This window comes from Lepidochelys kempii, chromosome 4 (assembly GCF_965140285.1).
Source record: "Lepidochelys kempii isolate rLepKem1 chromosome 4, rLepKem1.hap1, whole genome shotgun sequence".
Taxonomy (NCBI): Eukaryota; Metazoa; Chordata; order Testudines; family Cheloniidae; genus Lepidochelys; species Lepidochelys kempii.
The window spans coordinates 13,926,610-13,940,642 of NC_136383.1; the positions used below are offsets into that span (position 1 = coordinate 13,926,610).

At 42.8% G+C, this 14,033-nt stretch overlaps 1 protein-coding gene across 5 annotated transcripts in view; it reads left to right on the plus strand.

Annotated features, from left to right (window-relative positions):
• Positions 1-14,033, plus strand: part of FRAS1 (Fraser extracellular matrix complex subunit 1) — a 299,449-nt gene that overhangs the window by 136,316 nt on the left and 149,100 nt on the right. For 3 of the 5 annotated variants that reach the window (XM_073340462.2, XM_073340465.2, XM_073340467.2), the window contains exons 10-14: positions 591-680; positions 1,329-1,367; positions 2,874-3,021; positions 9,160-9,303; positions 9,764-9,898. In XM_073340462.2, coding sequence (XP_073196563.2) covers positions 591-680; positions 1,329-1,367; positions 2,874-3,021; positions 9,160-9,303; positions 9,764-9,898 — 556 coding nt within the window. Of the gene's footprint in view, positions 1-590; positions 681-1,328; positions 1,368-2,873; positions 3,022-9,159; positions 9,304-9,424; positions 9,479-9,763; positions 9,899-14,033 lie in introns of those variants that run through there. The other 2 variants (XM_073340463.2, XM_073340469.2) reach the window with 2 other exon arrangements.

Consider the following 14,033-nt stretch of genomic DNA (forward strand, 5'->3'; position numbering starts at 1 on the left):
GAAGGCCCTATTTCCATTTCTTATGGAAAAATTATGATCTCAGTTACACTGGTGTAATCACAATATCTCTGTTACAGTTGTAATCAAGAATAGAATTTAGATCAATATAATGTATGTTTTAAAATTTACCATGAACATTTTTTAAATTTTTAGTCTTTAAGAGAAAAATGGAACATAGAAAATGAAGAGAGAGAGCTGTATTTTAAGGTTGTGAAAGTTTTCAAGTAAAGTCCAAGGAATTCAGAGTGAAAAATGACAAACCAGTTTCTATGTATTTTTAATGGTTTGGTTTGGTTTGGGGGCTTCTTTTACAGCGGCGAGAGTTAAGGATGATACAGTTGCTTTATCAGTGAATTTCCTGAACTTTTCAGGGGTTCGTTTTGCAACCACAATGTTATTTAAACACGCTTTTCAAAACATACATACACAGATGAAGTAGGATGTAGGGAAGATAAGATGCAATTGGATATTGAAGATTGCATTCCAGTGTGATAACCATTCTGCTTCTGCATTCTGCAGTATTGCTTGGAAATGCTAATTTCATGCGGCAACCTCTCTCTCTCTCTCTCTCTCTCTCTCTCTCTCTGCAGGGTGAAGAATTAATTCATTTGGAGGGGAAGTGCTGTCCTGAATGTACTTCAAGGGGTAGTTACTGTGTGTACAAGGAACATACCAAAGATGTGAGTATCCTGGTAATTTGGAACACATAACACAGCATGTTAAGCTTGTGAGGGTTTGGAGAAGTGAAAGTCTGTCTCCTCAAAGTCTGGAAAGAACATTATTTGCTGAGTCTTATAAAAGAATAATCCGTTAATATTACTTACCCAGAGGGTTTTTGCATTTTATAAAATCTGCTAGTTTATAATTTTCTGCACCACATAAGTCTCCTAAGGCTCTTTTTATTACACAGAGGAAAGCAAAGCAAATTGAATCAATCATTCCTGTTTAATGTTTTATATACATACCCTTAAGTTTTCAGTGCATCTCCTGGGGTTTAAGATGTTTGACTTTCATTTCAGTCAGTGGGAGCTGCACAACTGAAGCTCAGTGCAGCTTTCTGAAAATGTTGCCCATTGGTTACTATTTTCACTGCAACAGGAGTCTGTTATTCAGGGATATTTGTTATCAGCTTTTCTTCTCAAATTGACGATGCAATTTCTTTTGATGAAGTACAATAGGAGACCTTTCATTGTTGTGACAAATGAGTAATGACGCTAACCACTACTTACGTAGAAATTAATAGCTCTTAACAGAATACTTTTAAGAGATGCAGGAAGTAGAGGATTCGGGTGTTTTCTAAACAGGACCATATCTCATTCTGTCTGTAGATCTCACTCCCTGATGTGAGTGGAGTAAAACACATCAAGGTGAGTATATTGCATATTTCAGCTCATGCATTATCCTTTTTAACAGAGAAATCCATGATATAAGGCCATCTAAGAACCAGGCTGAGCCTCCCCCATGCTTTTACCCCCTCCCTTATGGGGGTCAAGCACAATTACAGTCAATGAGTGTAGGTAGTGCTCCCTGTCAGCAGCCCCAGGGGCACAAAGGATACGTCTACACAGCCCATGGCAGAGAGCCTCCCAGCCCGGGTTGACAGACTTGGGCTCGTGAGACTTTCACTAGCGCTCTGAAAACAGCTGTGTAGACAAGGCTTTCAAATTTCAGCTCGGGCTCTGAAGCCCACCCCTGTCCCGAGACTTTAGATAGGTGCAGCTATTTTTAGAGAACTATCCCGCTAGCCCAACTCTGTCGACCCAGGCTGGGAGGCTTGCGTCGGCGAGCTGTGTAGACATACCCAAGTGGGACAGGGAGTCGTTGGGACAATGGCTCTTGCTGTCCCCTGGCCCTCGCCAGCAAAACTAGCTGGGTGCAGAAAGGGCAGTGTGCTGCACCATCCTAAAGACTGGCTTTTGTCAAGGCAAATCGTGCCCTTTCAGTCTTCCAGAATTCCCTGAGTGTGTTGATAGAACAGTTGTTCAAGGAAAAAGAGGAGACAAAAACTTATTTAGACTTTCAAAAAGCCTGTGATAAAGTCCCACCCAAGAGGATTTTAAGAAACTCAGTAAAGAAGATGAGAAGCAAAGTGCTGTCCTAGACTAGAGACCAGCTAAAAGATAGAAAACAAGCAACTGCAATGAATGGTCAGTTTTCGCCATGGGAGAAGATTAACATTGGAGGACCCCCAAGATTCTGTACTTGGCACAGAGTTGTTTAATGGATTTATTAATCAACGGGGGAAAGGGATTAATTAATGAGGTGGCAAAATTTGCAGATGAAACACAAGTATTTATGTTGGTCAAGACTTAGAGAAGATAGAGGTAGCACAGCACAATGGCAATCAGAATTCATTGTTAATAAATTAACTCTCTAAATTATATGGGACACAAACCCTTATTTTTCATGTCATAAGCCCAGAGGTAACTGATGGTGATTCAGAAAAAAAAACCACTTCCCCCTTGGGCAGCTTATTTGTCCATTATAGAGATTCTTGTACTTTACTTTGAAGTATCTATCACTGTCCATTCTAGAAGACAGGAATGGACAGGGCTTCTGGACAAGATGGAGCACAGGTATGGCAATTGGTGTGTTCCTGTGTTCTTGTTGTTGTTGTTGTTGTTAAAATATGGCTGATAATGGTTATCCCTCTATTAGATTCTCTGCTTTATTTGGGGATTGCTATAGGTCACAAAGCAGAGGCTGTCCTTTGATTAGTATCATTGCTCATTATGCAAACTTCTAGCTGGCCGCTAGACCTGCAACTGTTCATCACATGCCGCAGGATCTGGATTTAGCCCCACTGCTGAACTCAGCATCAATGCAAAGAGAACGGAGCCCTCACGTAAGACGTTCAATATTGTCTTTTGCAGAACGGAGAGAAATGGAAAGAAGACCTGTGCAAGGAATGTGAATGCCGGGACGCCAAAGTGATCTGCTATCGACGCTCTTGTCCGTCCTGCCCATTGGGCAGCCTGGCAGTAAAGGTGGAGGGAGACTGCTGCTCGCAGTGCCAGTCAGGTATTTGTGCGAGGCAGCTTCTGCTGACATTGGTAGTTCTGTACAGGCTGGATTCTGATCCCTGTCTTATTACAGGGGTATAAACCTTTGTAAGCCGGCCCCTCATAACTGAGGCCAGGAAATGAAATTCTTTTACGAATGCTCCCCAGTGAGGCACTGGTGTTTCAGGGGCCTAAAGAGGGTGTGTGTTGTGTCTCAGGGGTACCTAGGGTTGTGAGGCACCTCACTACCACCTGCCCTTAGGACAAGGAAGTTTGTGCCTGCCATGAGCCAGCTCCCCAACTCCATCGCTACAGCCAATCCGAGCACTGCCCTCTAGGCCTTGCTGTCATTGTCCAGATTAGCGACCCATTGACACATACCAGCCTCTGAGCGTCAGCCTGCAATGTCCAGCTGCTGGTCCTGTGGACACTCGCAATATTCACAGATTTGTTGCTTCAGAAAATCGGTATACCCCCAGCTAACCAGTTCCACCTCCATCGACCCGCCACTAACCCACAGCACTGAACGAGGTTAATCGTGAAACCAAATATCACTTTATTTAACAAACATAGAGAATCAATTAATAGCAAGTAGCAATATTGGAAACATGATTAGATATAAAATAAAATCATAATACGCATTTCAGAGCCTGGACGTAATGAACAAGATACTCTAATGTCTTTTAGAGTATTGCTTATCAAACATCCTTGCAACGTGTTACAGCCAGGCTGACTCTTTCAAGAGACATGCGTGCTTTTGGTTTGCCTCCTCGGCGAAGGATTCCATGTCTCTCTTTGTGCTTCAAAATATACCAGACCAATCGTTTGTTTTTATTCAGAAACAGGGCACCCCTTGCTGTTTGTTTCTTCCTGTGGATTTCCTCTCTTGACGATTTCGCAATCTCACAATGTGCCCCTGGCTCAGTGTGAAAATAGGTAGACAATACACCAATGGCTGGACAGGGAGATAGCTGTCAGTCACCTTGTGCTCGAAAGGAACATCTCCGAAGTATGTCACCTCCTGGTGACCTGCCTTATCACCAAGACCTTCAGAACATAATGTTCAGTATGGATACATAATTCCTTAATATTATCCGTACAGACATTTCTCAGTGATTACAATGACCAGTGGGCAACTGGCTCTTGGTAGAGACCTCAGATGCCACCCTTTGTTGACCTATTATGCTGATAGCCAACCCAGAGGATCTCTGTAAAACCCCATGCACTTCCCTGTGCCATCTGCCTGTTGGCTCTCTGGGTCACAGGAAGTACAAGCGGACATTAGGGGTTTGATTGTGCAATCCTTACTCACACTGGTTAATCTGAGCATCAGATTTAGTTGGGGATTGGTCCTGCTTTGAGCAGGGGGTTGGACTAGGTGTCCTCCTGAGGTCCCTTCCGACCCTGATATTCTAGGATTCTATGAATACTGTTAACTTCATTGGGGGTACGCGTAGGTGCTTACCAGTGTGAGTAAAGGTCACACAACTTAGCCCTCGTATTCCTCGGGCTTCTCAGTATTATCAACGTTCTTGCGACAACTGTTTTGATTTCAGCTTTGCTGTGTCTGTTTGGTTTGGTGATCAGTAATTATCCACCCCCTCTATATAATCTAAATAAGATTTCAGGATAGGTTCAGGACTCAAGCCAAAGGCTCCTTCTGACTTCAGTGGAATTGGATCAGGACCCTCAGAGCCATCCTTTGGCAAAGTAAAAAGAATTGCTACTTGGAGACTGTTGTCCTGGAAATGTTTTTCATTCCTTTTTAAAAAAACTCTGAAATCTTCTAACAAACAAAAAAAGGCTCGTGCACTTTCTCTCTCAATTATAACAAGTTTATGGGCATATGATTAATTTCCTTTAAAAAAATGTGCTCTCTTATACTGTAATGCCACTTCCAGTTCACCTGGAGTCGAATTAGAGCCAGTTAATAATTATCTGGAAACATTTGAATAGCTTTGGCTATGGAGCAATGTTTCATATAAATTATTTTTCCCACAGGATGTTGTCATTTCCCCTTCGTTTCCATTTCATAGTTGGTCGGTTTTATCTGCAGATTCCTAATTTTCTGTATTGGCAGCCGCTCGTGTTGCACTCAACGGGCTTTGGTTAATCAGAGAGCTCCAGTTTGTCACAAGAAAAAGAAAACAGCTTTAGCAGTTTAATTATGCTGTCATTGCAGAAGTGGCTCAGAGTGCTTGTCAGATAAATATTTAAAGCGTATTTGTTGAACGGACAAAAAAAAAAAAGCGTTTGTAAATCCAAAAGGCAAAGCCTTTGGGACAGGCCACCTAAACGTAGAGACATCTCGCAGGCTACCGAAGGGGAGCTCTTTGGGCATAAGAAAAGAGAAAGTGGGAGGGGGTTAGCCTGGGAGACCCAAGTTCAATTTCCTGATTTATTACAGACTTCCCTTGTAAACTTGGGCAAACTGCTCCGTGGCTTTTGAAAATGTTATCCCTGAAGTCCCATTTTCAAAAGTGACAGCTATTCGGTCCCCTTGACTTCCAGTGAGACTTAGGCTTCTAAGTGCCAAAGTCATTTAGGGGCTTTAAAAATGTTTAGCCTTAGTCTCTCTGTGACTCAGTTCCCCATCTGTACAATGGGAATAATAGCACAGCCCTTCCTTGCAGGGGTGTTGTGGGGATAAATTAACGAAAGACTGTGAGGAGTTCAGATGCTAAGCTAATGGGAACAGATTTGGGAGAAAGTGTGTCTGTGATTTGAAAACACTGCATCGTATTAACAGGTCTATATTTTCTGGGCTGGATTTTCCAAAGAGCTCAGCTCGCATGAGGGCACTTCAATGAGGGGGGCAGGTTTTAAAATATTCCTGGCACCAGAAGTTCTCATTCGTATCAATAGGAGCTGCTGGGTGAACATAAGAAACATAAGAACATAAGAAAGGCCATACTGGGTCAGACCAAGGGTCCATCCAGCCCCGTATCCTGTTTACCGACAGTGGCCAATGCCAGGTGTCCCAAAGGGAGTGAACCTAACAGGTAATGATCTAGTGATCTCTGTCCTCCATCTATCTTCACCCTCTGGCAAACAGAGGCTAGGGACGCCATTCCTTGCCCATCCTGGCTAATAGACATTAATGGACTTAACCTCCATGAATTTATCCAGTTCTCTTTTAAACCCCGGTATAGTCCTAGCCTTCACAACCTCCTCAGGCAAGGATTTCCACAGGTTGAGTGTGCGCTGAGTGAAAAAGAACTTCCTTTTGTTTTAAACCTGCTACCCATTAATTTCATTTGGTGGCCCCTAGTTCTTATATTATGGGAACAAGTAAATAACTTTTCCTTATTCACTTTCTCCACACCACTCATGATTTTATAGACCTCTATCATATCCCCCCTTAGTCTCCTCTTTTCCAAGCTGAAAAATCCTAGCCTCTTTAATCTCTCCTCATATGGGACCTGTTCCAAACCCCTAATCATTTTAGTTGCCCTTTTCTGAACCTTTTCTAATGCCAGTATATCTTTTTTGAGATGAGGGGACCACATCTGCACGCAGTATTCAAGATGTGGGCGTACCGTGGATTTATATAAGGGCAATAAGATATTCTCCATCTTATTCTCTATCCCTTTTTTGATGATTCCTAACATCCCGTTTGCTTTTTTGACGGTTGCTGCACACTGCGTGGACATCTTCAGAGAACTATCCACGATGACTCCAAGATCTTTCTCCTGATTAGTTGTAGCTAAATTAGCTCCCATCATCTTGTATGTATAGTTGGGGTTATTTTTTCCAATGTGCATTACTTTACATTTATCCACACTAAATTTCATTTGCCATTTTGTTGCCCAATCGCTTAGTTTTGTGAGATCTTTTTGAAGTTCTTCACAGTCTGCTTTGGTCTTGACTGTCTTGAGCAGTTTAGTATCATCTGCAAACTTTGCCACCTCACTGTTTACCCCTTTCTCCAGGTCGTTTATGAATAAGTTGAATAGGATTGGTCCTAGGACTGACCCTTGGGGAACACCACTAGTTACCCCTCTCCATTCTGAAAATTTACCATTTATTCCTACCCTTCGTTCCCTGTCTTTTAACCAGTTCTCAATCCATTAAAGGATCTTCCCTCTTATCCCATGACAACTTAATTTACATAAGAGCCTTTAGTGAGGAACCTTGTCAAAGGCTTTCTGGAAATCTAAGTACACTATGTCCACTGGATCCGCCTTGTCCACATGTTTGTTGACCCCCTTAAAGAACTCTAATAGATTAGCAAGACATGATCTCCCTTTACAGAAACCATGTTGACTTTTGTGCAACAATTTATGTTCTTCTATGTGTCTGACAATTTTATTCTTTACTGTTGTTTCAACTAATTTGCCTGGTACTGACGTTAGACTTACCAGTTTGTAGTTGCCAGGATCACCTCTAGAGCCCTTCTTAAATATTGGCGTTACATTAGCTATCTTCCAGTCATTGGGTACAATAGCTAATTTAAAGGACAGGTTACAAACCATAGTTAATAGTTCCGCAATTTCACATTTGGGTTCTTCCAGAACTCTTGGGTGAATGCCATCTGGTCTCGGTGACTTGTTACTGTTAAGTTTCTCAATTAATTCCAAAACCTCCTCTAGTGACACTTCAATCTGTGACAATTCCTCAGATTTGTCACCTACAAAAGACGGATCAGGTTTGGGAATCTCCCTAACATCCTCAGCCGTGAAGACTGAAGCAAAGAATTCATTTAGTTTCTCTGTGATGACTTTATCGTCTTTAAGTGCTCCTTTTGTATCTCGATCGTCCAGGGGCCCCACTGGTTGTTTAGCAGGCTTCCTGCTTCTGATATACTTTACTTAAACATTTTGTTATTACCTTTTGAGTTTTTGGCTAGCTGTTCTTCAAACTCCTTTTTGGCTTTTCTTATTACATTTTTACATTTAATTTGGCAGTGTTTATGCTCCTTTCTAGTTACCTCACTAGGATTTGACTTCCACTTTGTAAAAGATGCCTTTTTATCTCTCACTGGGTGCTGAGTGCTTTTGAAATTCTGCTGACTTCGTTTAGGTGCCTAACTGCGTGCTGAGCTCTTTGGAAAATACGATCTGCGGAGATCATTGCCTGGGGCTGTATAGAACCAAGCCTGTGTTCTGCATACTCCCTGCTCCCCTTGAAATCTCCTTTCCACGGACCCGCCCACTACGTCTCTCCATGCTGCAACAGAGGCAATGAGAGTTTTGAAATGCAGGGTCCAGGCTGATGATCCTGTAAAACCTTCCAAAATTTTAACTGTTTAGCCCAGAGTTCTCCAAACTCTGCCACGGCGTTGTCCCCACCTTCCCACAAACTATAGCAGGGGAAGAGCTTCCCTCACCCAAATGTTTTCATGAAGCCATTGTAAATTACTGGTCTCTGACAGATGCGCTTTGGGGGGGAAACCCACACTCCCCTACCCAGTGCGTAGTGTCGCTCTTTCTAAGCTGAGGCCTGCTCATGGGACAGCAGCTGGTTCTACTTTCAGGGAACACTTTGGATTAGTGCAGAGAGCTTCGCTCCTGAATGGAGCCTAAACTGTGCCCTATCTCTCTCAGCAGTAAGGTGATTGTCAAGCAGTGGAGACGCTGCTACGTGTGCATAGGGACAGAGGAGACCATTCTCTGTTTATTTAGGTAAAAATGATTCAGCAATAAAGAAAAAATATTCAGTCCCTTGGCCACCACATGGAGGCCAGCCTTGTAGTGTGAGAAACACCTACTGTAGGGAAATATCTTGTCGTAACCCTGTCCCGTCAGGTGATCTCTCTGCATCACTAAGCCTGCAACCCCTGCTCCAAGCTGACTTGGCCAAACTCCCATTGACTTTGTTACGGGATATGGCCTGAGGTAACTCAAGTTCCAATTGCTGTGGGCCATTAATTCCTGATGGTATAAGAATATCAATGAAAAGAGACAACATGGATTGTGAATGGACTGTTTAACACCAAGCTGGAGAACTTGAATTAAATGCAATGCTTACTTACCCAGTCCAATAAAATGCAGCATTTAACTGATCGCATGCAATTTATGAGACAATGCCTTGAGCCATTAGCAGAGAGGCCATGAACTGAGTTTTGCTTTGACTATAGCGTATGTGTTATTTCCAGACTTCTTGACACAAGGCACACAGTGCTGACAGCTTCTTTCTTTTTTGTTCTTCATGCTAGTGCAATGCCACTCAGACTGCTTGACCTGCTCTCGGTCCTTTGATCACTGTGATGTCTGCCGCGATGCAACCAAGTGGCTCCAGAATGGACGCTGTGTGGGGAGCTGTGATTCTGGATTCTATCGGGATGCTGGGGTTTGCTTAGGTATAGCCTATGTTCCAATCTCAGCTGATTGGATTTCCTTCAGGCTTTTGCTTTAGTCCTGGAGGACTGCTTATTCACGTTGCCTCCCAGTCATGGACTGTTATTGTATGAAAACCTTCCTCCTTGTTATCTCTTATGGATGTGGAAACACAACACCAAATTGGATATCAGTAAGGTTAGTCTTTCAGTCCTGGATTCAGGAAAGCACAAAGCATCTCTTTATGTCCTATTGATTTCAGCTGGTCTAAACTAGAGCTCGTTGGAAAATTTAGAGTTTCAAAAAATTTCAGCAAAAAAAGGAACCAGTTTTTTTCAACCATCTTTAGTCTCAAATGCTTTTCCTGCATAGGGATGCGTCCCTGAATTTAGCCTGCAGACTGACCATGCACAGATCAGTATCAGTGCACAATGACTTGTTAAGGTAACGCTGTCTCTTTTTCCCTTTGTTTTGTGTGGGCAGCCTGCATGGAGACGTGCTCCACTTGCACCAATGGGTTTGAGTGTACCTCATGTCAGGGATCCCTGCTGATGAAGTACGGGCAATGTGTGACATTGTGTGGGGATGGATTCTTCCAGGATCACCTCCACTGTGCAGGTAACTTACAAATAGGGCTGCCTGGTAAAACAGCCACATGTCTAAGCTACAGTGCAGAGTCTGTGTTTAGAGATCCATTGCCAACATGAGGACAAAAGTTTTCAGTGCCGTAACGCCACAAAATAACAGAATCATGTAACGTTAAGATGATGGCAAATGGGAGAAGAATGCACTCTTTAACCATCTGCTTCTGAAATCCCTACTTCTCAACACTGTGATTGAATCAGTCCTATTTCAATTCAGAAGTTTCTCCCAGGGAAATGTTATTGTGTCTTGCTCTTGGGAGGGTGAGAGAACTGCTATATTTTACCATTGACCTAAAATCCATAGCCATTTACTGGAATCCGATTCTTTGGTGTATACTTTGTTTCCAGCACAGGCTAAACTACAGCTAATGAAATCAGCCCTCACAAGGAGGCTGCAGTGCAGGTGTTTATTAGAGCGAATTAGAGAGCGACATGGGATATGGCAGGTAGCCAGAGTCACACACAAACATCCTTTCCTCTTTGGTGATATTTTCTTGCTTTTCACACTTCTCCTTCCCAGAACATCTCTTGTGGTAGCTGTTCGCATCAGGAATATTTAGGGACTCTTACTCTGTTAATCACGAGTTCTACAGAACAGTGGAAAGTGTCTCTAAATGAGTGTATCTCTGCACGTTTCTAAAGGTTGGGATTAGGATAGGGAAGGTGGGGCTTTCTGTCCGATTCCTTTGAAATATTTTTTCTTTGTCCAAACTGTGATTCAGCCTCTTTCATCCTGACAGATATTTAAAGTCAGCACTTCTCCCCTTGTGATATTGGCCTTTTTAGAGGGGCTGTAATTCTTTCTGAGACCAGTTCAGCCAAGCACCTGCACGCATGTGGGCTTCAAGCACCTGCGCAGTCCTAATGACTTCTGTGGAAATACCCAGTTGCTCAAAGTAAAGCACATGCTGAAGTGCCTTTGCTGAATTGAGATCTAAAGCAGGAGTTGGATTCTTGACCACTGCTTTTCTATAACTGTCTGGCCCAAAGGGTTTACGATAGATTTCAGGTTTTGAATGCTCCCGTCTAAGGGTATGTCTTCACTACCTGCCGGATTGGCGGGCAGCGATCGATCCAGTGGGGATCGATTTATCGCGTCTACTCTAGACGCAATAAATCAACCCCGAGCGCTCTCCCGTCAACTCCAGCACCATGAGAGGCGCAGCGGAGTCGACAGGGGAGCGGCAGCAGTTGACTTACCGTGGTGAAGACACCACGGTAAGTCGATCTAAAAGTACATCAACTTCAGCTACGTTAGTCATGTAGCTGAAGTTGCATAACTTAGATCGATCCCCCCCAGTGTAGACCAGGGCTGAATGACCTTATCTTTGAGTAATAGAATTGGATCAACCTCTAGATACCCCGATTAAAGATCTGGGCCCCATTGTGCCAGGTGCTGTACACACATATAATGAAAAGGCAGTCCCCAGCCTAAAAGAATTTGCAATCCAAGTTCTAATTAATCTTTTAGTTTGTTTTATTTTACCATTCCCTTTCTGCCTGCTCCTGGTCTTTTAAGTGGCAATGGCCATGCACTGTAAAGGCAGCTGGAAAAGGCTAATGTTTCATTTTATTGCCAGTTTGCAGTGAACTGGCTTTGCATTCCATCCATGTTCGTACCCATGCATGCCTGGAGTGGAAAATTGCTGGGAAAATTTGTTCATGTTTCCTCCGGGGAATTAAACCAATTTGCTTTAGTTCTGCCCGGCTGCATTTTCTGCATAAAATAAAACTGGCAGAGAAAGCCTCAAATTTCAGACCCATTCCATAATTCATTTCCATCCAACCTTTCTTTGTATGCTCTTTGTTTTCGTATACATGCAGTCAGGTTGTCCAAACTGTCCTTCAGCTGTCCAGGAAGCAGCATGTTTTATTAACGTCTGCAGTAAGTTTGTCAATAGAATCATATATAGGATTGATCAGATCCTCAAGTGGTATAAATTGGTGTAGAGGATCTGACCCTAGAAAGGGAAAAGACCTGTGAGAACAGATTACCTAGTCCATCCTTCTGCCTTTGCAGGACTGCTTTCTGCAGTATATGAACAAGCCACAAAGATTCAGTCTTGCTTCATCACTTTAGTTCTTCTTTTAAAAAAAAAAAATCTAAAACTAAAAAGAACATTTGACTGAATTGGTTTGATGTGGTGGGTTTCTCCCCCTCCCCCCAGCTCTAATAATGGGGTTTGTTTTGCTGTAAAACAGTAAAGCCACGAAGGAAAAAGGGAAATTGAAAATCAGTGAGGAGGCTTATTCAGAGAACTAACTGCGTGATTAATATTCACGGGATCAGTGAGAGACCGAGGCAGAGCAGAGTGACACATGGAGTCTGCTGTGCTGAGATGAGACAGAAATGAATAAGGAAAAGGCTGAGAGAAGAAAAGTCAAGTGAGTGAAAAAGAAGGACCTCTGCCCTGAAATGCAAGACAGGTGAAGGACTTGCCGTCTTCAGTGCCCCCATTCTTGCTTTCTCCTGCAACTCACTTACGCACATTTTCAGGATTAATGCTCCCTGCAAAGTCTAGACAAAACTCTGGCGGTGCTGCTTTGTCCTATCCAAATGAGAATATTGAAATATGTAACCTGATTGTAACAGACAAAGCCTACATCATACCAAAGTGCTTGGATTTTTATTAATGACTCCCTAGACTCTTTATTATTGGTTCTTTAGACTATCTTAGTTATAGAAGCTCATCTTTTGAGAACAGAGGTCTCGGTATTGCTAAATAGAATTACTTCAGGTAGCTAGCACTACCTTGCAACGAACTGTTCAGTTTATGAGTCATTTAGATATCCAGGGCAGAATTGTCGACAAAAAAAGTCAAGTCAGGCAACTATTTCTCAAATAATTCCATGAGTTCCTTTTACGACGCCGTTAGTGTTAATCTCTTGCAGTCACAAAACGGCTTGTGATCGTCACACCTGCAGTGATGCAGATGGGATTTCTGAGAAATCTTTTGAGGAAAGAAACTTTAAATGAATTTTTATTCTGAATTGTGACCAACTGAAAAGGAGTTAAATGGCTGAGCGCAGGAAGCACTATGCTTTAGTCAAACAGCTTTAATGAAACATGTCAGTTATGCCACATTTACTAGTGATTCCGGGCAGACTCATATTAATCTTGAGCACAGATGCTTTTATAAATGCATGGGTTTCTTTTCCTCAAGGAGGAAGCCAGTGCTTTGCGAGAGTTTTTTTCTCTTGAAAACATTGAGCATGGCTCAGCTCTGTTCTACACCCAGTTTTATACTGCTGGAACTCGTAAACCTAGAGTAACAGAGAGGTGGATCAAACCCTTTAACTTGGCAGCATTGGAATGCTCCTAATTTAGCACTGAAGTGAAACCAAAATTTGAAAAAGACTCATCCATCCATGAAGAATTAAGTGAACGGGGGGAAGGGGCCTCCCTTTCCCCTCTTGAAATATAAAGAAACAAAACTGAGAGTACTAGACTGTAGGAAGGCTCCTTGAAGCTTACAATATAGTCCTGAAAAATCAATAGGGAGAAGATTTTCACCACCTGTGTTGTCCTCTGTTACCCGAATGAGCTCATTTATATATAATAAGCAAATCACTGAAACCAATAATTGATAAGCCAGTCAGTGATAAGGCTGATGGTGACCTCGTTATGGCTTGCTATGTTGTAGAAGGAAGTTTAGTCTAATGGGAAAAGCAAAGGCTTGGAAGTCAGGAGATCTGAGTTCCCCATGATCAGCTCTTGACACAGGTTTGCTGTATGACTGTGAGCGAGTCTCGTGAGCCTACAGCGGCCGGTGGTTTTGAGTGCCTTGATTTTTGGGTATCAAGCTGAAGATGGCTGAAAGGGGCCTGATTTTCTGAGTGTGGGTGCTTAGAACTTCCTAAAAATCAGGCTCCTTTAAGGTCTCTCCAGTTGGACACCCAAAAATTGAGGTGCTTGTGCTCACTAGGGACTTTGAAAAGTTGGGTCGTCTGCATATCCGTTTCCCCCTCTGTAAAATGGAGAAAACAATATTCACCTGCTGCACCTCACGGTGACGTTGATATCTTTCTGTGATGAGGGTTATGACATCTTGTTGGGTTTGGGGTCTGCAAGTTTGTGCACTTGCCAGTGAGCAGACACAATTCCCTGT